The sequence below is a fragment of the Gouania willdenowi genome, chromosome 20 (genome assembly GCF_900634775.1).
Source record: "Gouania willdenowi chromosome 20, fGouWil2.1, whole genome shotgun sequence".
Taxonomy (NCBI): domain Eukaryota; kingdom Metazoa; phylum Chordata; class Actinopteri; order Blenniiformes; family Gobiesocidae; genus Gouania; species Gouania willdenowi.
Window position 1 is genome coordinate 13,473,729 of NC_041063.1, and position 15,085 is coordinate 13,488,813.

The 15,085-nt window shown below is 39.0% G+C and overlaps 1 protein-coding gene across 1 annotated transcript; it reads left to right on the plus strand.

Moving 5' to 3' along the window:
* Positions 1 to 1,048: 1,048 nt before the first annotated feature.
* ankha (ANKH inorganic pyrophosphate transport regulator a) lies at positions 1,049 to 14,824 on the plus strand. Its single transcript, XM_028435035.1, has 12 exons — positions 1,049 to 1,655; positions 4,291 to 4,507; positions 4,593 to 4,711; positions 4,918 to 5,001; positions 5,089 to 5,259; positions 6,491 to 6,625; positions 7,174 to 7,266; positions 7,351 to 7,443; positions 12,098 to 12,227; positions 13,035 to 13,158; positions 13,253 to 13,352; positions 14,204 to 14,824. Exons 1-12 carry the CDS (start codon positions 1,560 to 1,562, stop codon positions 14,327 to 14,329), a joined length of 1,488 nt encoding a protein of 495 aa, XP_028290836.1. The 5' UTR covers positions 1,049 to 1,559; the 3' UTR covers positions 14,330 to 14,824.
* The last annotated feature ends 261 nt before the right edge of the window (positions 14,825 to 15,085 follow it).

Consider the following 15,085-nt stretch of genomic DNA (forward strand, 5'->3'; position numbering starts at 1 on the left):
AGAAACAAGTGATTAAATCATGTTGGAGGGGATTCGGATCAATATACTGACTCTGGTTCAGTTTAAAAAATCATTATAATTACCTATGTTCACCTCTGTATGCTGGTTCTACAGCACCTCCTGCTGGACACTGGTCTTTTAACAACGTGTGAGTAATTATGGTACCATGATCAGGATCACTGGTCCATATAACTGTCAATATCTGAGGATATTTGGCTCTGGATGAGGTTTGAGCTAGTTAATGATGAAAACATTATGAACTGTCATAATAATAATAATGATTATAATAATAATACATATTTGGTAAAGATATTTTTTAATATCTAAAGATAATAACACTAGTTTTCTGTTTGGAGGTGCAAACTATTCAACCACTAGATGTCACTGTTTCTTCAAATCAAGGATGATCCTGTTTATGATCTTATTTATTCGGCATGTACAAAAAAAAAAAAAAGTGAATGTAACCATGTCGGAAATAAACTGAATAAATAAATAAATAAAATAAATTATTGCAGGTATGGGTTTATTTCATGAACAAAGTCTATGGGAGTGTCTTTATATACAGAAAACTCACTTAAAACAATGACAATGAAGCAATGAACAAATTATTATAATATATATATATAAGTCTCTCATTATTTATCCAGGGAATTAGAAGATAATCATAAGAAATCAACAGTTGTGAGTGGAAAAATGTCCCCCTTAGTAAAAATGTATTGCACGTGATTTAATTATCGTTGTTTAATATGAAAATTATTTATTTTAGCAGCTGAAGCAGATACTATAGGATGTTTAGTGCAAGTGTGTGGTGTACTCAGAGAAAGGGTTAACAAAATTAAATAAATAAAAAAAACATTTAGGCGGACTTAGAAGTTCAGAATTTATGTGTGGGCTACAATAAAAAACAGAAAGACATGAAGAAAAAAAAACTTACACTGTTACACAAAGTCACCCAGAGGCCGAACTCGACCTTCGCGCGGCCGGGTTGTGCACGCAGCTGTTATTTTTGTCACCGCTGATGTGACTATATTTAAAGCTGTTACATTGGTGTGTCAGTGCGTGTACATGGACAGACAATCACACAGAAATGTTCCAGGTGTGTGTGTTTACAGTGCTGTGAGCCGCGCGCGTGTCTGCGCTGTGCTGTGCCTGTCACTAATGACGTCACAGGGATGCCAGCCCCCCATGTGTTGCAGACAGCAGGGCAGGCTCAGAGGATCCGGGCCGTCAGACCGAGCTGTAGGACGCACTTCACTGGACACGCGCCCCTCTGAACGCTCCTTCCGGTCACACACCGGGACGCTCGCCCGCTGATTGATGTCACCGCGCGCCTCGTTTCCACCGCTGCGACGATGATTTTCGAGGAAAATGCTCCGGTCTGACCTTCGGCTCTTCTCAGCAGCGGTAAACCCGACCCAGGACAGGAGCTACAGCCGAACCAGCAGCCCGTCATCCCCGCTGCATAAGCACAGGTGTCCGGGGACTGTTTTTCGGATCCCTCTCCGTTTATCCAGCAGACCGAGGCAGATGCCCGTCGCTCTGTCCGCGAGGCTTGTACTATGGTGGAGTTCCCATCCCTCAGCCCTTACTGGCCTCTCATCCGGTTCTTGGTGCCTCTGGCCATCACCAATGTAGCCATCGACCTCGGAGAGCAGGTAAGAGTCTGAGTCAACCACCCGCAGCTTAGCAGCGGCTAACCGGCCTCTTTAGTGGCTCCATCCGCCCGTGATGGAGCGTGTGTCGGTGTGTGTGTGAGCCTTCTGAGCATCACTGTGCACGGTTTGGCTAAAGCTGTGAGAGGGTTACTGTGCGTTATTCAGGAGGATGGAGAAATGAAGGCCAAGCACAGCAAATAACGCGTCACCACTGCTAGCTTTAAACAAACAAACACACACATATATACATACGTTCCTGACATCTTATCAACACGCTTAAAGCAGCTGTTGTTTTACTGTAAATGTCCTATTATTGTCTCCTGCTGCTGGACACCGGGCATACAGTGTGAAAACTAAAAACACACACACATGCAGGCTTGGAGATGTCAGGATTAAGCTTATGTAAGGACTGCTGATATAAATAGCTTTGAGTCCCTGCAAAGGATAGAGGTAGCTGGATATTTTCTCTCAAGGTGAAGCTGATGTTTAGGAGATAAGGCCTAAAAACAAAGCAGATAGTTTGACAGGTTTATAGCTGTGGGAAGGCTGAGTAACCCCTTACAGGAAGAACAACAAGCTCTATCACTATTTTTAACCCACAAATGCATCAAAACATCATCTTATTTACTGTAAGATTAACCAAAAAGCAAACCTTTAAAAGCCACATTGCACTGCTCAATCTACTCTGGGAAAGTAAGTAAGAAAAACATTCAAATTTCAGCCATTTTAAAATGCAAACACTCTCCTAAAGTAGATGTAGTGATAAACCTCAGGCCAACAATTCAATTCCACTTTATTTATACTGCACAAATTACAACAAAAGTCATCTCGAAGCGCTATCAAAATATAAAATATGTAAGAAAAAAAACCCCAACAACTCCACATGACCAAGATCAGTGACAGTGGGAAGAAACAACTCCCTTTTAACAGGAAGAAATCTCCATTAAAACCAGGTTCACAGGTGGCAGACATCTGTTTCTACTGGTTGGGGTAAGTGGACAGAAAGAGGAATAGAACAGGATAGAATATAGAGATAGAACATCAGAGTGTCCCAGACTAAATGAGCCGTAAACCACAGATCAGGAACTGCCATCATCAGCTTCAAAACACCTGAAACAGAGAAGAGAGAAACTTAGGTTTGGTCGTATACAAGTAAAACACCACAGTCCAGGTTTAGATAATCAAACCAAATGTGTTTAATATACTGGTATCTGTAAACAGCAATTTATTGAAATAGCTCATATTCTGATATTTAAAGAAGAAAGTGTCTATTTGTACGGACAACCCCCAGTGCTATTGGTACGGTTACCAAAGTACACATACGTAGCGTCTTAGGTTTACGGTTAGGTTATAACCCATTATCGCAACAATATTTATGGTTAGGGTTAGGTTTAGTCTTAGTCACGTGACTTAAACTGATCAAATAGGGGTGCTGCGTATGGATAGAATATCGGTATATTGATCCGATAACCACTGCCTTTGAAGAAATAGTTGGCTTTGTTTAGCCTGTATGTGGCCCCTTAACTAAGACCAGTTTAACATCCCAGCCACATCTGTACCTACTTATATGAGGCCTCATCCTAACTGCAGCACTTTTCTTTCTGTATGTTTAAACACACACAGTTTAGGACTTTAGTCTACACAGCTCATGTTCCATGCAGTGAAACAAGTGTTCTGTGAGAACGTATGCCATAGAAAGGCTGAAAATGCTTTCTGTGATTACTTGGACAGATCAGAGGATTATGTTAGAACAAGGGCTGTAATAATAATATCCCTGTGCATACTTGTTGTTGTTGTAATATATCTTAATGTATTTAGTTTGCAGTCTAAACAGATTGTGAATGATCACTTTTATAACCAGCTGCAGCAGCTGTTTATATAGATGAATACATTAAAACCACTTGTGTAACCACTGAGTTATTATAGTTGCTGTAGATGAGAGATGGGTAGTATTTATTACAGTTGGGGCCACAAAAATGGAAATGTCTGATCCAAGGGCCACATTAACAACATTCATGTCTTAACATCTGAACATCTGTGTATCGTTGTTGTCATTTTACATTTCTTTATTTTTATAGTGATCTCGTGTGTTTTTTTTTTGTTTTTGTTGGAGTGATTTTGTACATTTTCTATTATTTGATGTTTTGGTTATTGTTTAGTATGTTTTCATTGTCAATTTATGTATTTTTCTCTCTCATTTTGCATTTTTTTGAGTCCATTTATTTAGTTTTCTTTCTGATTTTTGTGTTTTAGGACTTGTTTTTGCATTTTTTTGAGTCCATTTATTTAGTTTTCTTTCTGATTTTTGTGTTTTAGGATTTGTTTTTGCATATTTTTGATGATTTTTGTAGTCATTTTGTTTGTTTTTGGTGTCATTTTGTGCATTTACTTTGGGGGCATCCAGTCGCCCATGTCTGCTCTTGATTCTTTACTCGCCAACTGCTTCTTCCCTTATGTAGGAACATGTTTCCATTTTCACATCTCCAGTAGTTTTTCCAGGCCTTTTATTCATAAAGTACAATAAAGTATTTTTTTTTTTTCTTTCAATGTAGGCTGCGCTGAAGTTGCAACTATTAAAGATGAAGTTTTAGCAAGTCATGGTCTGAGTTCTCCTCTTTCTCTTTCTCTGTTCCAGGCCCTGAACAGAGGCATTGCCACAGTCAAAGAGGATGCGGTGGAGATGTTGGCCAGCTATGGCTTGGCCTATTCCCTGATGAAGTTCTTCACCGGACCCATGAGTGACTTCAAGAATGTGGGTTTGGTGTTCATAAATAGCAAGCGGGACCGGAGAAAGGCCGTGTTGTGCATGGCAGTAGCTGGAGCCATCGCCTTTGTCCTGCATATCCTCATAGGTGTGTGTTCTTAGGCTTTGTGTGTGCGCGCGTGTGATAGAGACTTGTGGAAATACTGTATGGTTTGTCTCTTGTTTCTGCTCAGCTTACACTGACCTGGGATACTACATTATTAATAAGCTTCACCATGTGGATGATTCTGTGGGGCACAAGACAAGAAAGGCCTTCTTATACCTCGCTGCATTCCCTGTATTGGACGCAATGGTTAGTGTGCAAAGTGACCTGATTATTCAACGTGAGCAGTCGCCTTTATTTTATTATTTTCCTTTTATACACCTGGAAAAGGTTTTTAATCTCTTAACCTCTTATAATCTCTTGAGAGGTTTGCTATGATGCAGTATAGATTGCATTGTTTTCTGCACAGCGCTCCGTGTCTTTGGCTAACCTGTCTATCATTGTTGTGTTTGAAGGCATGGATTCATGCAGGAATTCTTCTTAAGCACAAGTTCAGCGTTATAGTGGGTTCAGCCTCCATCTCTGATGTTGTAGCTCAGGTAATTAAATCCTTTCATTGGTTATGAATAAAAAAAAAGACAACAGTTATTTAGAGGTGAATAACATGTTCTGTTTGTCCCATGCAGATTGTGTTCGTGGCCATTCTGTTGCACAGTAACCTGGAGTGTGTGGAGCCTTTACTCATCCCCATCCTCTCCCTATATATGGGTGCCTTGGTTCGTTTCACAATTGTCGGTTTGGGTTACTACTGTAACATTCACGACAACATCCCAGACTCCAGTGGGCTTGATGTTGGGGTATGTTTAGTTATCTGTCTGTGAACATCTGCTTTAGACACAAAGGAAGGAGTCACTAAAGTTTGTTTTTCGAAAAACTGTGCTACAAGTGTTTGTTGGCAGTTTCTTGGTTCAGTTGGTGTCATTAGAAATTGGTGACTGATATGGTTGCTTGCTTACAGTAATTGTAATAACAAACAGTAAAAAATGTGTTATTTTGCCTAAAATCTATAGACCCTTTGATTGTTTGTAAACATTGTGACGTATTTTGTTGGGCGTGGCTTAACCACCACAGATATATATAACACAATGGGGAGCGACGTAGCAACGTGTGGGCCTTTTTACCTCAGACAGCTGGCCCCCATCGTTACATTGATGTCAATGGTTTATGTACTATTTAAATAATCCTAACTTGCTCAATTTTCAACCAATTTGCAAACGGCAAGCGACATTTTCAACAAGTACAAGCATCCTATGTCATACCTACGTGTAATAAGGTTTATAATAAGGCAAACCATTTGTAAATTTGTCAATATTTCATCAAGTTAAGGGTATTTTTGTTTAAGCTGATCACTCGCCTTCCAACAGCTACCATAGAGTGAGTCAGAATGTCAGAACGTCAGTTATCTGAGGTAGGATGGCTGCCGTTGAGCTACGCTGGCGAATCCCGCTTGTGCCGTAGTGTTCATATACATCTATGCTTTAGCTAGCGGAATTTCCTTTTTTTTTTTTTTTTTCCCTGTTTTTGCCTCCAGCCCATTAAAGGGTTTATTATGAGTCAGTAAACAAATGTATGAGAGAAAAGTAACATTTTGTTGTTTTTTGCTAGTTTTGAATAGAACAGCTTCTATTACTTTCAGCAACGCACTCAGCTGTTTGCCTCAAGTTAAAATGAATACCAGCTGAACTGAAACACTGGCCACTATAACTGATTATGTTCCTCACATTATTGACCTTTGCACCAATGTTTATTTCCTCAGTTCAGACAAACAAACATTCAGAAAATTGCTTTTGTTAAAATAAAAATAAATAAATAATGTTTTCTAATTTTTCAAAGTGATTCTAAAGGCTATTAGTTAAGTTAAAAAGTTTTTTCTACAGTTGGCTAAACGGGGCTAAAAGGGATGTTTTTATAAATTATAGGAATGCTGAATGCACCAATAAATAAAGATGTGTAGCTGTAGCACATTTCTACCACATTTTTCCTTTTCAAAAAACAAAAGGAGCATCTCATTTGTCTTGGTGTTTACAGGGCGATGCCACCATCAAAAAGATGCTGAGCTTCTGGTGGCCTTTGGCTTTAATTCTGGCGACTCAGCGCATCAGCCGACCAATCGTCAACCTTTTTGTGTCTCGGGACCTGAAGGGGACCGGTGATGCCACAGAGGTGTGTGTCTAAGCTAAAACACTTTCTCACAAGGGGCTACAAAACACTTAATTCACCCGCTAATGTTAGTTGAACAGATACGAGAACTCAACACATACTTTACGTCTACACAAAGCTGTTGCACTGATCCTCTCTTAAGTTGATTCACACCAGAAGCAGACAAACTCCCTCTGGAGTTTTCCAGCTCACAAATGCTAACAGCCAATACAAAGCTGTTTACCAGAATGAACTGGAAATCACTGAAAACACCAGCAGCCAGTGGTTTGGGTGATTCACTACGTACATGGGAAACTGCATGATTACAGGGAGTGAAAACATTCCAACATGTCTCCACTGTCCCTGCCCCTAGTGTGACACTTCCCATTGTTCTTCAGGATATGACAACAAAGTCAAGATGTTTCTCTATTATAAACCTGTTATAAGTGAGACGGGAAACCGAGACATCCTTTGATGTTTGCTATTGTTAGACACGTGTCATTAATTTAGCCTTTGATGCTATGACTGGTATTTGCAGCGTTGAAGGTGATGACTTGGTCTTGTCATTCCAGGCTGTGGCCGTCCTCACCGCCACGTACCCTGTAGGCCACATGCCTTACGGTTGGTTAACGGAGCTGAGAGCAGTGTACCCTGCATTTGACAAGGTAAACCACAGCAATGACAGTGTGCCGTACTGTACTGGTCGTAGGGTTGCAGCTGTATCACTAAAACACTTATTTTTTTGACAGAACAACCCCAGCAACAGACTGAACGCCAGCAGCGCTGTCAACAAGTCGCATATTAAAAAGTTCACATTCTGCTGCCTGGCACTGTCTCTCACGGTAAGATGTGGATTTTTTCTTTATCTCTAGAAGTCTGGTGTGTTTTTTTATTCCACCTGAGTATCAATAGCTACAATCACCTACCTGTGCTTTGTGATGAAATATAATATTAATCGTCATCACATTTCTTAGCCACCCAACAGAGATTAAAGATTAAAGCTAATATTGTCATATTGAGACACGTAAAATGAACTGTGAATAACTTACAATGGGGAACAGTTCAAATGCCATATAGTGACTTAAAGTTCTACTCAAGGTGTGTAACAAACCTGGTACCAACCTTATTCCAGGGGCTGCTACTATCTAATTAAGGGTGTAATTGATATAGTTAGGTTTTATTATTGTTCATTGTGGTGTTGTGTAGAGAACAAATGGTGTAAATCTAAGTATAATTATTATTGTTAGTTCCACTTTGGAAAAGCAGTCGACCACATTTAGAATGTTTTGCTGCAACAAAAGGAAACATGTGCGTCGATGTACAGAGCCTCAGTGTTAGGTTTCATAAAGGCAGCTCCACTCTGCAGGGTGTTTGTTTACAGTGTGTGAGGTCCCTCTTTGAGACTGTTCCCTCAAGCCTCACAAACTGTGCTTTTATGATACAAAAGTTCAGTCTCACTGCAGAAAGTAGTAGTTTTTTTAATGCACAATTTTTTTTCTTCCTGAGTTTTTGTTGTTGTTTTTCTTCCTAATCCTGCTGCATCACAGATTAAGGCTCTTTTAGTGGACCATATATCCCAGACTAACATAACCGGTTCAGTGTTAGGCAGAAACATGTTTGGCATCGTATTTGCGCTGTATGCCAAAGGCAAGACTGAGAGTTTACACTGGCTTATTGTGAAACTCAGTGTCTTTAAAGAAGAGCTGAAGGCTTCGAGCCTTAAATAAATGTCAAATATTTAAGGTGGTTTGTCGAAGTCTTAAATCCCACAGTAAAAATCCATCCTCAGTTGATGTTGCAAGTTAAAAGATAGACGTTTGACCCACCTACGCTTTAGGAGCTTATTAAAATAGGTATTCACATAAAACATATCCATTAACACATTCCAAAGCCCTGGTCAGCTCAGTAAAGACTGCTGTAGTCATGCTATTTACGCTGCTGCTGCTGCTGCTGAGGGCTGTGGACAGTCATGACACAGATCAGCAACAACACTCCATGATTCAGCCTCTCTAATCACATTCACCGCTTATTCACAGGTGATGCAATTATTCAGATTGAATCTCTGTCAGGAGCCTTTGCCCCAGTTTGCTGTCTGAGCAGCTTCAAATAAGAAAAACAGGAAGTGTGTGGCGAAGGTTGGGTGTTTTTTTTTTTTTTTTTCTTCTTCTTTTCTTTTTCACGTGCCAGATGTGTGGGACCGAATTTGCAAGCACGTTAGGGTGTGTGCGTTTGCATGAGGTGAACAGAGGCAAATACTGTAGGTATGGCCTGCTGTAGTGTTGAAAACATGCCTTCATGCTTGGACTTGTTCTAATTACTGATGTTGGAAAAAAGAAAGGCAAAGTTTCCTGAGGAAACCATGAGCAAAGCAAACAGTCTCATCTAAAAAAAAAAAAAAAACCAGTCATTGCAGAGAGCTCGGAGGCAGTGAGTGTGTGTAAAGAAAAACCACATGGATGCAAGTAATGGTAGCAGGAGCGGTGACACCAAAGGAATCAAACTCACAAACACATCTGAGACAGTGTAAACAGTTTGTGTGGTTACAACTATAACTTGGCCTGATTAATAACTAAGTATTGATATCATCTACTTTAACTTTACTTATTGCAAAAAATCAAAAAGAAGAGGCAAACATTGTAGAATTAGACATAATGCTGGTTCTTTTACCCAGCTGCTGATTTGAAGAGAATAACATTAAAACATCACTACCTCCTGGATTAATACATTTTTATTAAACTTTTATTGGGGATGAGAGAAGATACTTTTCTTTGGTTTTTCCCCATATTTACACTTCACAAGTGTCAACATTCCCAATGCTGTGAAAACAAATGGAAGCCATTGCTATGATTGGTGAATCTGTGTGTGCAGTGTGAGCCAAAGATGAATTAGTAACTCTGTGAATCTTTCCTTGTATCTGCTCAGAATGTCCAGTGTAGGAATAGTACAAAGCAAATGTGTTTTGTGTGTTTACTGGTATTTAGATGCTAAGTTAGAAATCGAACCAAAGTGCAGTGGTTTATGAAAGACAGGAGCTGTATAGTATATCATCCCTCTGTTACAGTATCTGCTTTATTTTGAGGCACAAATTACAGTTAAAGAGTTGAACTTTGATCCAAAATACACATGAATCAATGATATGGTCCAATTTGTCTTGAGGAGAAGCTGAGCAGTGTTTTCAATGTATTACTATTGGACCTGATTTGACCGAATGGATCAATTTAAAAAAAATGTGACCTCAAATCTACTTTATTGTGCTGATTATTCGGGTGTAAAGGAGAGTTGTTGATTGATCCTACTCCCACTCTTCACATTTCAAAGTATTTAAATTTGGCATATTTTGTTGTAAAAATGTAAGAATAACTGCCCTCTATGCTATTACAATCAAACGTAACTATTGGCTGAGAATGGTTGTTCTTATTTCACTGTTAGCCCCGCCCCTTCTATAAAAACTAACACCTGTGGACTCTGCAATCTGTAGCGAGTAGGTTGGATTGAGGGAATTGTGAATAGAGAGGCACAGCACAGCACAGCACAGCACAGCACAGCACAGCACAGCACAGCACAGCACAGCACAGCACAGCACAGCACAGCACAGCACAGCACAGCACAGCACAGCATAGCTTGTTTTTTATAACTGCTGCAGTAGCAGGATTTATTTACCCTTTAAAATGATCCCATCACCTCTTTTAACACAGATAACACATAGTCTAGGCCTCATACGTAGAGCAATAAATCTAAGGTATTTATTCCTGAAAAATGGGAGAATTTACACACAAACAAATGTTGAGGCTTGAAATTGCCACACGCAACGTTGTTTGACTCCATTTCAAACATTGGATTTGTTGATAAATGGTCATGTGACTTAAACTTTGGAAAAGTTTAGCAGAATCCCATAAAAGAATGTAAAAATGTCTGAAACTGAAAAGTCTAATGGCAGATTTGCCAAGAAAGAGTGAAGTTAGTTTAAAGGAGCAACATCCTTTTTCAAGGTTTCGTTGCAACTTCTACAAAATGCCTGACTTTATGGTGCTAAAAGCACAATACAAGGTTAGTCTACGATGTTCAAAGTTACATTTCTGTGATGACACATTTCAGTTGTACTTGAGTGTTTTCATGAAAAGCCACTAAATCAACATCCACCATTGTTTAGGCACAATTTTCCATCTGTGAACACACTAGAAATGTGTTGGGAAGTCACTGAGGCATCAGTAATACATGAGAGCAACTTCTGGATGAAATCTAGGTACAGTTTACAAATGTTGGGGATCGTCCAGCTTTAACTTCATAGTTCACACAGAGCTGTGAGCAAATGTCTGGTCATCACTATCATGTCTTTATTCCATGTGGAAAAAACAATCAAGCTGAGTCACAGGCTCATTATATGGAGTCATGTCCATGTCTTTATATATGTTTCCTCAAACTAATTTTAACCTCGCACATGAAGATGAATCTGTTTGTTTTTTTTTTTTTATTACCAAGTCTTATTTAATAATCCCATAATTTAACATGTATTATAATACCATTTGTACACAACTGTGTGATATTTATTATGTTTTCATGGTTTTGTGGAGCTGATTTATTTGAACTGGTGGAGGATCTTTTAATTTTGCAGTGTCACTTTTTTTTGGTTTTACACATTTTTCTCACTGCTGCTCTTATTTTAGTCTATTATGGTTAAAGTGTCTCCCATGCCTGCTTCACTCCTTCGTCACCCATTCATTAGAAGCAGGCGTTGGGTAAAATGACATCTTAAATATGGAGTAATGGTTTCTCTGCAGGGCCAGCCTGGGAACATATGGTTGGGAGTGTTTCATGGAACTGTACAGTGCTGTGGTTGCGTCTTCATGAGTTTTAATTGGTTAAAAATATTGAGGCTATGAGACAAAACCTCACTGAAAGTACTGAGGGAAAAACTGCTGAAAGGGTTGTTTTTTTATTTGAGGACATGAGTGAATGATTGCTGCTAGAGCTGGTTAGATATTAGTTTGCATTTAATATTTGTATAACAAAGGGGAACGTTCTATATTCCTGAAGCACATTAAGTTTCCTCGTCTGTTAAATGAGTGAAACAAATAAACTTTTCTTAAACCACATGGTTTGTGCTTTTAACTTCTTTTAGTTTATTTACTAGTTGTTTACGATTACGAGCAATAATTGAAATACAGTGTTTTCAGTTCATGAGCAACAAAACCAACAGGATTTGCAAAAAAAAAAAAAAAAAAAACACATTTAGCATGCTGTTGCTAAAGAGTGTATAGTTTTAGCTAATTTCCGCTAACAAACATGTGGATCTTTGATCTTTGCTTTGAGGTTCTTAATTGTGTTGCACACGCCTCTTCAACAGCTTCTAGAAACAACCACGTTGTGTTTCTTGTTTGTCTGTCCTGAGCTTCAAACGCTCACATCCAGGCAGTGCCCCCTAAGCTAATGAAAGCTAATGAGGTGTGTGGTAAACACTTATTGTGCTGAACCTGCTTTTGTTCACCCTTTGTGCAGCTCTGCTTCGTGGTGTTTTGGACTCCTCACGTATCTGAGAAAATCCTGGTGGACGTGATCGGGGTGGACTACGCGTTCGCTGAGCTGTGTGTGGTCCCGCTCAGAATCTTCTCCTTTTTTCCTCTGCCAGGTAAGAAACATCAGTGCATGTCAGGGTTGGGATCAATTCTAATTGTAATTGATCAATAATGCGGTGTCAGACTGCTCTGCACTACTGTAATATGTCATAGTTATATTTATAGAGATTTATTTTAATATTCATATCTGCACTCGACAATAAAGCTGACTTTGGCATAATCATATTTTAAAAATCTGTTGGTGTCGTAATCTTAATTAAATTGCATTTGACTTCAGACTCTACAATTGACTTTGTAATTGTAATTGCCATCAATTATGATTTAATGAAAAACAATGTTAAGTTCTACATACTGTATGTATTTAACAATTATTAAAATGTTTCATATCTTTTCCACATTTTACCATTAAGAAAAATTGAAATCTAGGGGTATACGACACAAAAAAGTTCATACGCCCACACCAAAAATATTAAAACCTATTATTTCATTGATTAGGAAGCCTAACAAGGTAATCAATAAATAGGAAAGGAATTAGATGATAGATATTTGTTTTTAGTGTGTTTTACAGCTTATATAGGACTTGTTATCATATGAGATGCTGATAGAAAGCTAACACAAGAGGAAAGTTCACTTTTATTTTTTTACGTTATTTATTTCAGGCTCAGTAATTGTGATTAATTGTAAATTAACTTTAGTAATTGAGAACGTAATTGTATTTGGAGAAAAAGCTGGTCACTGTAATCTTAACCAAATTGTAATTGCACATGGATAATTGAAAATGTAATTGACCCCAACCCTGCTGCATGTGTTTAACTTCCTGCTCTATCCAGTTTGGTTTCATACTTTGTGTCTGTGTGCAGTGACTGTTCGGGCCCATTTGACTGGTTGGCTCATGACCCTGAAAAAGACCTTTGTGCTGGCGCCCAGTTCAGTTCTCCGCATCATCGTCCTCATCACCAGCCTGGTCGTGCTGCCTTATTTGGGGTAAAGTCAACACAGTTGGACTCAGTGAAGATCTGCCACTAAACCTTTAAACTCTACGAGTTCTGCTTTGAACATAACCGTTCCCTTTACCCAGGGTGCATGGGGCCACGCTCGGGGTCGGATCGCTCTTAGCTGGTTTCATTGGGGAGTCGACAATGGTTGCCATAGCAGCCTGCTATGTTTATCGAAAACAGGTGAGAACACTTCAAACTGGAGAAGACTCGCCTGAGTCTATGTCGTTTTTAACCAAGATGAGTCCCTGCAAATGTTAGAGGATGAAGGAGATCTGAGGACTGCATCTTTATGACACGTCACCTTTTACAAACCAGAAATTTAAGAGTAAAAGTAAATATTTAACTTTAAAAATGACTAAAGATCCCTGAATGCTGTTTGAGTCACAATATTCTGTAGCTTTTTGTTCGTTTTACCAACTCAACAATGCTCCAAGCAATGTTTGTGTGTGTCTTTTGCTAATTATCTTATTTTCAGTGTACATGTGTTTTTCACTTCAGTGCTCAAAGCTACATCTTTGTCAATAATGGAATTTAGTTATTCTATCATTTTCATATCTGGGTCCTTAGTGACCTTTTTCCACCAGTTTACAATGCTAATTTAAATAGAGCAGCTGTCCTCCCTGCTCCAACACACCTGAATCTGATTAATGATCATGTGACCTGTTTAATGCCTACTAAGGAGCTTACAGGTGTGTTAAGTGAATCAGGGGATATTAAATATATGAATTCAATATTTGTTTCAAAGTCTGAGCAAAAGAAATGTGTTTTGGTTGAAATATGCTACATGTCTGTTTGTTCAACTTTAGAAACCAACGTGTTAAGCTAACATTAGCTTAACTATACTCGAGGGTTCAAAGTGTTTTGCTTTTATTGCATGTAAATTATTTCAGTATTTTAAACTTAAACTGTGACTTCCAGCTAAATGGCAGTTCCATCACTTTCTAAGTCAATATCTCAGTGAGTCGCCTTATACGTTTAGCATAATGAAGTTGACTTTTTACCTGATTGTTGTCCTGATCTGTTGTATCCAGAGGAACAGTGAGTTGTCCAATGAGCTGGTGGTGGAAGGAGAGGACGCAGCCCCCATGAGCGAGGTGGGCTCCAGGCCTCAGATGGATGCCATCGAGGAGCTGCAGGAGGAAGAGGAGCAGGAGTGATGTGATGTGACCTGGGTTTGAAGGTAACGCTGACCTGGACTCTTTGTGTCAGACTGTTCCACCTGAGCCTGGAAAGACCTGCACCCTCAAACTGAACTGTAGACACACCCATCAGTATAAATACCATCATGTCGGACCCTTCAGTTTTACATCATCACAACCTTTGGTGTGTTACCACTTTAATGTGTTTACTGGCAAACAATGGAAAAGGAAACAGGCTGAAGATCTGTCTCAGCTGAATGGTAGTGGAGTTGCCAAACTACTTTTATTTTATTTTATGTCCTTTTATTCTCATTAAGCAGCAATCCTGGCTTGAATTTAAATATTGACATATTATGGGAATTGTTGGGTTGTGCAATCATATTTTACATACAGTGGTGTACAGAATATTGTCATTTTCTATGGGTAATACGATGTGTAAATTTATTTTGCTCAGAGGGGTCGGGAATTCCTCTTTATTTCTGCGTATTAAAACCGTTATGATTGTTCACTTTTCATGCAGTCTGGAAGTCAATCTACTTTTATTTTCACAAGGCCTGGTAGTATTCAGACTCTCATACTTTGTATATACTGTATAGGCATTCTTATCTGGCAAATAAATTGCTTTGTTAATAACCAGAATTGGGACTGTTGACCAACTGATTCTACACTTTGTCTTTGTTATAATAGTTCAATGGTAAGTATTGATAGACCATCTCTATCTTTTTAACTCTGGCAAACCTATTTACAGTATGTATTTTATTCACACTCAGTCTG

Excerpts from the sequence above, each read along its gene's own strand:
- ankha (XM_028435035.1), top strand. The coding sequence starts at position 1,560 with ATGGTGGAGTTCCCATCCCTCAGCCCTTACTGGCCTCTCATCCGGTTC. Across the intron at positions 4,508-4,592 it reads TGTCCTGCATATCCTCATAG|CTTACACTGACCTGGGATAC; the intron begins GTGTGTGTTCTT and ends GTTTCTGCTCAG. Across the intron at positions 6,626-7,173 it reads GGACCGGTGATGCCACAGAG|GCTGTGGCCGTCCTCACCGC; the intron begins GTGTGTGTCTAA and ends TTGTCATTCCAG.